Below are 10,036 nucleotides of genomic sequence, written 5' to 3'. Positions count from 1 at the left end.
CACAAAAAGGAGGCATGAGGGAGGAAGGACGGAAGAAGGAAAATCGGAAAGAAGGGAGGGAGGGAGGGAGGGAGGGAGGGAGGAAGAAAGAAAAGAAAGAAATGCAAAAAAATTAAAAGAGGCTCCATAGAGCTATACATACCTCACTGTACAAAATCCACAAAAATAAAACAAAGTTGGTAATTGTTCAAAAGAAACTTACAAATTCATAATAACAGAGGAAATATTAATGTATTTTTCTGTGTGTGCATGTATGTGTGTGCAGGCTTGTGTGCATTCATGTGTGCACAGTTGTACATTTGTGTCCAGGTACACATGTACATGTGGGCATACATGTACATATGTGTGTGTGCTATTGAGGGCAGAGGACAACCTCAGGTGTCACCCTCAGGAATGCTGTGTACCTCCTTTGAAATAGTCATCAATTAAGTTGGACTGGCTGGCCAGCAAGCCTCAGGGATCCTCCTGTCTCTGTTTTCCCTGGCACTGGAATTACAAGCACACACTACCACAAAGGCTATTTTATGTGGGCTCTGGGCATTAAACTCAAGTCCACTGAACAATCTCCCCAGTCCCCTTAAGCTATTTTTCTCAACTGAAAATAAAGGGAGGTTAGAATGCAATAGTTAAGATAAATAATCTCACAGGAATATGATACACTAGACAAAAAAAATATTCTTTCTTGTTTGTTTTTTCTTTTCTGAGACCCAAATGGAAAAAAAGGGAAGATGAAGGAAGTCCACTAGAAAGGCATCTTCTCTCCCTCTCTGCTTCCTGGCTGCCACAAGGTGCGCAGCTCTGCTCTTGTGCCCTTCTGCCATGACACTCTGCCTCACCACAGCCCAGAAGCAACAGAGCCAGTCAGCTATGAACTGAAGCCTCTCAAACCATGAGCCAAAATTCTTCCCTCCTTTAAGCTGTTTCTGTTAGGCATTTTGTCACAGTAATGAAAAATTAACACACAACAAATCATAGGCAGGGAATGTAGAATGGTTCAGGTGAAGAAACCCAGGAAGCAGGCCCCATGTCCACACAGCAAAGGAAGGAACGTGCCTGTCACAGACACAGGCAGGGATCTGGGGAAGTTCAAAGGCACTCACCATTAAAGGAAAACCACACATAGAGGTGACACAAATCTGGCAGAATGTGACAAATTAGGCCCAGGTGTCAGTTCATAGTAACAGACTGCTGTGTTCTGTACTGTTCTGTGCTCTGGGAGTGATTCATTATTTTCAAAAGGAAAAGGAAAAGGAAAAAAAAGCCTAGGCATGCATTAGGAATGGAAACAGAACTATCTGCAGGCTAATGCTGAAAGTTCTGGAAGCATAGTAGGGGCAGCTGGCTAAAAGGGAAAGCCTTGGCTCTTTCTGTCAGTAGGGAAGCTGGGTCCACCCCCAGCCCACACTGCAACCTACAGATGCTGGAGGCTCCAGGCCACCCTGACAGACAGGACCTGAGATAGAAGGTTCTAGTCTAACCTCCAGCTCAGGATGCAGTGGGAAGAATGCTAGATGCTCCCCACCATCTCCACACACCCTCAACCCCAGAAGTCCAGTTGTCCTAGGGCAAAGCAAGAGCAGGTTCCTCCAGACGCCCTTGGGTCCTCCATATCACCACCGTCCTGGGATCTGTCAATCATCCTTTGGTGCCCATGCTGCCTCTGGGCTAGTTTCCACAAAGCCCTGTCAGAACAGGAAGCAGCGCCTAGTTTCCCCTCACAGCTGCAGACCTGGGGAGCTATGACTCCCACTCTGAGTCAGCACCCATGTCCCACTCAGGCTGGTAACAACTGAAAGGAGCTGGCATCTGGACAGAAGTAAAAAGATGCTACCAGCAGGCCAAGTCCTCAATGCCCCCAATTCCAGCCCTTTCCTGGCCACTCAGTGCTCTATGAGACCATTTCAAATCAGCCTCAGTGTAAGCATGTAGGCATAACGATGTCACATGCTACATATGTGTGTGCACACACACTTATCACCAATATCTGGGAATATTTTTTGTGTGTGACAGAGTCTCATGTATCCCAGGGCGGTGTCAAACTCACTATGTAACCAAGAATGACCGTGAACTTCTAATTTTCTTGCCCCTAACTCCTGAGTGCTGGGATTATAGGCATGTAACACTATGCCCAGTTTATGTGCGGCTAGGAATCTAACCAGAGATTCATAAATGTTGGGCAAGCATCCTACCAACTAATCTACAATCCCTAGCCCCTTACTGAGGATTCTAGGCAGGTGCTCCACCACTGAGCCACACCCCCAGCCTCTCACTGGGAAATTCTAAGTAGGTGCTCTACCTCTGAGCCACACCCCCAACCCCTCACTAGGGCAATTCTAAGAAGGTGCTCTACCATTGAGCTATATCCCCAGTCCTACTTCTACTTTTTATTTTGAGACCAGTCTCAAAATTGGTCTCAGTTAGTAGATCAGGCTTGCTTTGTACTCAGTATGTGCCTAGGCAGGCTTTGAACTTGAGATCCTCTTGCCTCAGCCTCTGAAACACAGACTACCAGGCCTTACTAGGAAATTTCCCACACAGCTTCCCAGGGTAGTTAGAAAAGGAGTGGACCAGGGGAGGTGGGGAGGGTGGTAGAGAGGATAGTAGCTGAAGCACGGAGTTGACTGGTGTCACAAGAGGGGGCAGAAACTGGGCCACACTTACAGTTGTGCCTGCTTTTCTGCTAGTTCTTTGGTTTTCTCCTATAAAGGAAAAAGTAAAAGCAAATATGAGAAAAACAGGACAACACAGGGATATGCTCAAATACACACAGTTTTGGTCCAGTGAGATGGCTTAGTAGGTAAACACATTTGCCAAACAGGCCTGAAGACCTGAGTTCAATTCCCAGAACCCACATAATGGTGAAAGGGGAGAGGAACTGTGGGGATCTGAGAACTGCTGGTAGGCTGCACATGCCTCAGTGCAGGGTGGGGCTCTGACTATGGGTAAGTAGCAAGGTGCAACTGCTCCCTTAAACATCCTTTGTTGTTGTTGAGACAGGGTCTCACTGAGTATCCCTGGCTAGCCTGGAGCTCACTATGTAGACCAGGCTGGCCTCGATCTCACAGAGATCTGTCTGCCTCTACCTCCCAAGTGCTGAGCTTAAAGGTGAGCACCACCACTCCTGGTTCTTAAACATCTTTTCAAGTTTGTTCTATGTTAAGAGGACTGAATGCACTATTTTCCTGAGCTATGGTAGTCAGGCCTGGTAGTAGAAACTTCTCTTCAGACCCCAAAACCTGACAAGATTGGTGCAGGATTTGATAGTATAATTTCACCCATCGCCTCTTGGCACTGACAATATTTCCAGAGGTGGCACTTGGCATGGCAATGCATACCTGTAATCCCAACACTTGGATTCAGGAGACAGAGGCAGAAGAGTCCAAGGTAGTCTGGGCTACATAAAGAGTTCCAAGCCAGCCTAGGCTATGAGACTCTGCCTCAAACAAGCAAACAAACAAAAATTAAGCTTTTAGGTAGGTCTCATTGTCTAGATTAAGGTCTCATGTTTCTTTTTCTTTTTCTTTTAGTCTTTTTGAGACAGGGTCTCCCTGAAGCTCCAGCTGACCTGGAACTCACTCTGTAGACCAGGCTGGCCTTGAACTCACAGAGGATCCACCTGCCTCTGCCTCCCGAGTGCTGGGATTAAAGGTGTGCACCACCACACCTGGCAGGTCTCGTATTTCTAAGAAACATATTACTTAAAAGCCTTTGTTTTACATCTTTTTAAATTAAAAAAACTTCTTCTTCTTCTTCTTCTTCTTCTTCTTCTTCTTATTATTATTATTATTATTATTATTATTATGTGTCTGAGTGTTTTGCCTGCATGTAAATGCACTTGCGACATGCAGTGCCTGCAGAGGACAAAAGAGGGCATTAGATCTCCTGGAACTGGAGTTACAGAAGGTTGTTAGCTGCCATGTAGGTACTGGGAACTGAGTAGTCAGCACCCTCAATTGCTGAACCATCTTTCCAGCCCCTTTACATCTTTGATATAAGGAATATCTTTTACATAAAAAATTATAGCTCTCCTATTTACTGGTTTCCTAATTTTTAAATTTCTTCAACAAATTTTATTGAAAAAGGGCCAAATTTAATAAATGAACAGCTAAAACAAAATTAAAGTTTGTTTTATTTTATATATATGAATGCTCTGTCTGCATGTATATAAATACATCACATGTGCCTGGTTCCCAAAGAGGCCAGAAGAGGGTATTACATCCCCTGGAACTAGAGTTACAGAAGATGACTGTTAACTGCCATGTGGGTGCTGGGACCTGAACTTGTCAAACAGGTAATTCTCTAGCAACCTCACCACCAAGCTGATCAGGGGATCAACTTGGAGACAGTTCAGGTGGTCTGCCCTAGTGAGAAGCACAGGTCACCCAGGCTGTAGTCATGATGGACTATCAGGAGGGACACAGGCAGAGCTCAGAGGTGACAGCTGACCCCACAGCAGCTAGACCCACTTAGAAGGCAATGTCCAGCCTGGCAGCCTGCTACTTGAGAGGTATAGATGGAGAGACCAGCCATTTCTCGAACCTGACTCAATGTAGGAATATTAGTGGTGGTGGTCCAGTGAGCTCCCTTGACACAGGTTCCCCACACAGCATTCCCACACATACCCAGACAGTGTCTCGGACTCTCTTGGCAATCTTGAGCAGGAGATGTCTGAAGGTGCCTGGCTCAAAGTGGGTGGCTGAGTGCTGGATGCAGAGGCAGAGCAGGAAGGCAGGGGTCAGCTTGTGGTCATCCCCCCCAGGCTCAATCAGAGTCATGATCCTCTGCAGGAGTGTGTCCTCCACATCAGGCTCAAACTCCAGGAGCAGTGAGCGCCTGCGGATCACAGCAGCAGGCATGGGGGTGGCACTGCGGGCCCGGAGTGCAGTGCCACACATCTTACAGGTCTGCGGTGTGGCCCCGAGGCGGGCCAGGGCACAGGCAGGCAGAGGTTGAGCCTGCAAGGGGTCCTTAAACAGCAGCAGGTAATAGATGCCCAGGGAGAGTAGGTCACCATGTTGTAGCACCACAGGGCTCCTTCCCACCTCTGAGAAGTTGACTGAAACGTGAGCCCCGGCAATGGGCTCCAGCACCACCCTGGTCCCAGCCTGGCCACTTTCTGAGGACTGGTGGCGCCGGATGGTGCAGTGCAGAGGCAGGATGTCGGGGGCCGACAAGCTGATGCTGGGCTTGCTGGAGGGTGTGCGCTGGCCCACTGTGTGCCGCTCCCGGCTGAGCACATACACCAGGCTGTCCTAAAGGGCAGACAGGCAGCTTAGGACACAGTGCCAGTCATGCCAGCATAGCATGGTATCCTCTGCCCCTGCAGCTGCCTCTTCCCAGGCTCTGTTCCCAGGGCTTCTCATATCCTGGGACACCTGCCCCAAAGCCACCAGCAGAACTTGGTAACCCTCCCCTGACCACCCTGGCCTGACTCAGAAGACACAGCTTCCTACCTAGAAGTGACTCAAGAGCCAGGACAGTGCTGACCTAGAAACAGGTGCTGGTCTCAAAGTCATAGGCTAAGGACTGCTGAACTCCCCAAGTCACCCCAACAAAGCAGTTGTGGACCCTGCCCCTTGGTGCCCAGGTCAACATGGGGTGTCTCTTGAGATGGAGCCTAAGAGCCCTGACACTGTGAAGGGCTCAAAGAACAGAGCAAAAAGCAAGTGATAGACACAGCAGGAGGTCACCAGGGCCGGTTCCTTTGGACCCAGATACAGAAGGGAGAAATGGCTCCGGGAGCTGATCCTGGTGGCACAGGCCTATAATCCCTGCACTCAGGAAGTCGAGGCAGGAGGATTGCACATTTAAGGCTTGCCTAGGCTACATAATTTGTTTCCTACTAGCCTGAACTACATAGGAAAACACTATCTAAAAAGAAAATGGAAAGGAAAGGGAAGGACGGAGGGCTCAGAGACTGCAGCTGCAGCCACCAAGTTGTGTTCAGTTTCTACTGTCTTTAGGACAAGAAGACCCTGGGTACCCCTAGGTGACTGTCCCTGTCCCAAAGGCTTAAGAAATAAGCTAGAAAATGGACTGAAGTCCACAGAGTCCCAGTGAGGGATAAGGTCAGTGACGACTCTTGCCTGACTGTTCCCTGCTTTACCCAGACAGAGAACACACCTCCCACCTCTATAGCCTCCTCCCCACCAGAGGGGCCTGCAGCCCTGAGAGTTCCCAGCTGCCTAAGCTGCCTCAGCTGGAGGGAGGACAAGGCCTGACCTCCCTGTCCCTGGGCTGCATGGGGTAGTAGTGTTGGGGACCAGGGGTGGCTTACATGCTGTTGGCTGTAACCCTGTAGGAGGAGCAGGTGTGGGCACTGGTACAGGGAATAACGCATGGTGTCTGGGGTGGGTTCCTCAGGGCCCTGGGTGGTGTCAGGCAGCGTGGGTGCTGGGCTCAGGCTGGTCTCGCTGACTGTGCGGCGCAGCTGGGTTGGTGGGGGACTCTGGGCAGCCTCAGAGGCAAGGGCTGGGGTTCCCTTGGCTCGGATCCGCTGTAGCCTCCGGGCTTGGGCATTTATTCCTAGAACAGAATCAGCACAGGGAAGTAGTTAAAGGCCTCAATCAAACTTTCTCACAGGTTGTCCTGACTAAATCTCACTGAACCACTGGGACACCTGTCATTGTTTTGTCAAAATAGGTCTGTCCATTGGTCAGGTCCTTTTCAAAGTCTGGGCATTGTCTTGATGATCCAAGGAGTCCCCAGGTAGTCACAGAGCAGGCAGCCCAGCTGTCCACATCCTGTGATCTTGACCTACCTCAGCTAATGGCCCTTACACCAAACCCACCAAAACACTTCTCCCCATCACAGCAGTGCCCATGCTGGGCTACAATGTCACCATGGAGCCCTGTCCACACAACTGTCCACACTGCTCTGTTTTCCCAGCCTGCCTATATGGCAGGCTCAACTCCTTGGGAACAGGATACTCTGGCTAACAGGGACAGAGCCAGTCATACACTTTACAAGAAGGAAATGGTCAAGCTGACAGTCACCCTCAGGTCAGCTTCTGTCACAGCATGGCTGACACCATGGGTCCTGCCAAAGTGTACACACATGAACACACAGTCACAAATGCACACTAATATACATGCATACAAATACACACATGCACACATACACCCACACAAAGTGCATATATAAACACACCCAAATATACATGAAACAGATACAAATGCATATATACTCATGCACAGAGTACACAGATAAATGTACACAAATATATACATGCATATATGCACACAAATGCACAAACAATAAAACACACATATTCTTCATTACACACTCCCTATACACAACACACATACAGAAACATAAACGCATGCATATGTGCTCCCAGCTATACACACATATAGACTCACATACACATACATGCACACACACACCACCCAGAAATGACACACACCCCATGAAGCACTTTAAAAGCTGCATGCTATCAAATACAGGAAATGCCCTCTAAACTCTGGCTGCTGGGAAAGCTAACCAGGATGGATGATGGAACCCTGGGGACCCAGCACAGCATTCCCAGCTGACCCCAGCATTTTCTTCCCTAAGTCCTCTGCTGAGTCCTTTCTGCGCAGCTTTGTCCCCATCTTTTCCTCCAGCCATTACAAAAAGAACCATAAAAAAAGCTAGAAGAGGGAAGCCAGGAACAGGCGGGGATGCGGGCCTTACCGGTAGCTGGTGGCTGAGCTCTGAGCTCTGCCCTTCCTTCTAGAAGGCCTCCTGCGCATCTGCAGCCCGCGGGGGGCCGAGGCTGCAGGATGGATGCAGGCCAGTAGCAGTGCCAGGCTGTGAGGCTGCTCCGCCTGCTGCAGAGTCCAGCTGGCCAGCCCAGCAAAAGGCAGGTGCCCAGCAGGTGGGGCTGGAGCCCCCTGCCTTGGCCTGCTGCCAATCTCCAAGACCTGCCTGCTGCTCAGCTTTGGACTCATTGAAAAACTGTGAAGCCAGATTTGAACAAAGAAAATGCAATCCAAAATGATGCCCTGGCCCCCAAGCATTCCCTGGATCCAGAGCTGAGTGGTGGGAGAGAAGGTGATTCCCCAGAGCCTTTCAAAGTTCTAGGGCTGCGGGAGTGGCTGAGCTGCATATAGCCTCCTGTCTAGCTTCCCAGGGCTCCCACAGGGCCTGAAGGCAACAGGGTCCTTTGTCCCACATGGGATGCTCACAGCTGACTGAAACCCTGTCATTTTGAGGAGAGACAACACTACCCTCTCAGACGTGCCTCTCCTAACCTGGGCCAATCTAATCTGCCTACCTATCAGGATGGAGACCCACACAGGAGCTCAACCTGGGACCAGGAGTCGGGGCCAGGCTCTGGCTCTGGGCAGCAGTGGTTGGATCTGCACCCAAGACCATCAGCACACAGAAACTCCAAGGGCAGGAGAGGCTCTGTAGTAGCCAGAGTGGACAGTAATCCCATCATGCCTCCTCCTCTATCCTGCTGTGTGAGATGGCCAGAGGGACGTTTGTGAACACTCATGCAAGTGTTATGCATTCTCATTCTCTCATTCTCATTCTCTCTCTCTCTGTAACAAGGTCCAGATTCCAACCTCTGTCCCTACTTTTTGTTTTTGGATATAATTTAATATGCTCCCCAAAGATTCATGTATTGAGAGCTTGGGTCCCAATGGTGATATTAGGAAGTGAGACCCTTAAGAGATTAAGAAGTGGAGCCTAGTGGGAGAATTTCAGACCAACTGAAAGTTGGCCTCAGAAGGCACTATGGGATTCCAGGCTCTCTCTCTCTCTCTCTCTCTCTCTCTCTCTCTCTCTCTCTCTCTCTCTCTCTCTCTCTCCCTCTCCCCCCCTCCCCTCCCCACACACAGAGGCACATGCCCTGCCCTAGCCCACCCAAAGGGAACACTGGATTGACGTGTGGATGCTGCAGCTGACACCCAAGGGCACATCCAGAAGAGCAAGTGGCAGGAGACATGTGGTCTCACAACACTGGCATACAGGTTCACAAGCACTGAATATGGCTCCTGGTTTGTGGGAAAGTGTACATAGGACCATCTTTTAAAGCAGAAAAGGCCTCAGTGAGTTCACAGTATGACTGTGCCCACAGGGGCTGAGGGACAAGCTAGAGAGGGAGGAAGAGGATGGAAACTAACGCTGTCATGGATGTGCGGTATTGAAGAGGAAACCTTACATACAGCGCACAACAACATGAATGTCAACTTTATCTGTAGTATTTTTCTATTTATTTGTGGATTTCATTTTGTTTTGGTATGTGTATGCGTGTGTGCGTGTATGCAAGTAGACCAGAGGACAACATTGGGTGTCATTCTCAGGCACTGTCCACCTAGCTGGGTTTTAAAATTCTTTATTATTCTGGGTGTGGTAGTACACACCTTTAATTCCGGCACTCCGGGGGCAGAGGCAGGTGGATCTCTGTGTAACAGAGGCCAGCCTGGTCTACATAGTGAGTTCCAGGCCAGCTGGGACTACAGGAAGACCCTGTCTCATGCATGGCACCTGACTTTCTCTTGAGTGCTCAGATTCCAAAACTAAACTCCATGCCTGGCTTTCTTATCTTTAAAAACATCTAAACATGGTAGAAAGTCCTTACCTGTCAATTCCTAGAGGCAGGTATACAGGTGTCCTTACCCTTTTCCTTATGCTTTACTTTTTAGGGTTTGATTTTCTCAGAGAGGGTCTTCCTACATAGCCCAGACTGGCCTGCAACTCACAATCCTCCTTCCTCGGCCTCTTTCATGCCAGGATTACAGGCCTGTGCCACCACACCTGGCACCTTTTGGTCTTTTTGAGACAGGGTCTCTCTGTAGCCCCAGCTGTCCTGAAACTCACTTTGTTCTTTTAAATATATTTTATTATTTTTATTTTATATGTGTGAGTGTATTGCCTGCATGTATATAAATGTACCAATGACATGCAAAGTTCATGAGGTCAGAAGGCATTGAATTCCCCTGGAACTGGAGTTATAGACAGTTATTATCCACCATGTCGGTGCTGGGAATTGAACCATGGTCCCGTCCAAGAGCGTCCAGTGCTCTTAACTGCTGAAACATTTCTC

The 10,036-nt window shown here is 49.1% G+C and overlaps 1 protein-coding gene across 3 annotated transcripts in view; it reads right to left on the bottom strand.

Moving 5' to 3' along the window:
- Window positions 1-10,036, bottom strand: part of Radil (Rap associating with DIL domain) — a 75,052-nt gene that overhangs the window by 24,467 nt on the left and 40,549 nt on the right. For all 3 annotated transcript variants that reach the window (XM_029555155.1, XM_008851381.2, XM_029555156.1), the window contains 3 exons: window positions 6,278-6,525; window positions 4,623-5,252; window positions 2,662-2,699 (listed from right to left, as the gene is read on the bottom strand). In XM_029555155.1, coding sequence (XP_029411015.1) covers window positions 2,662-2,699; window positions 4,623-5,252; window positions 6,278-6,525 — 916 coding nt within the window. The remainder of the gene's footprint in view (window positions 1-2,661; window positions 2,700-4,622; window positions 5,253-6,277; window positions 6,526-10,036) is intronic.

The sequence above is a fragment of the Nannospalax galili genome, unplaced genomic scaffold, assembly GCF_000622305.1.
Source record: "Nannospalax galili isolate Female #2095 unplaced genomic scaffold, S.galili_v1.0 scaffold664, whole genome shotgun sequence".
Taxonomy (NCBI): Eukaryota; Metazoa; Chordata; class Mammalia; order Rodentia; family Spalacidae; genus Nannospalax; species Nannospalax galili.
Note: the sequence above shows the minus strand (reverse complement) of the source record. Positions and strands in the feature narration are given on the sequence as shown.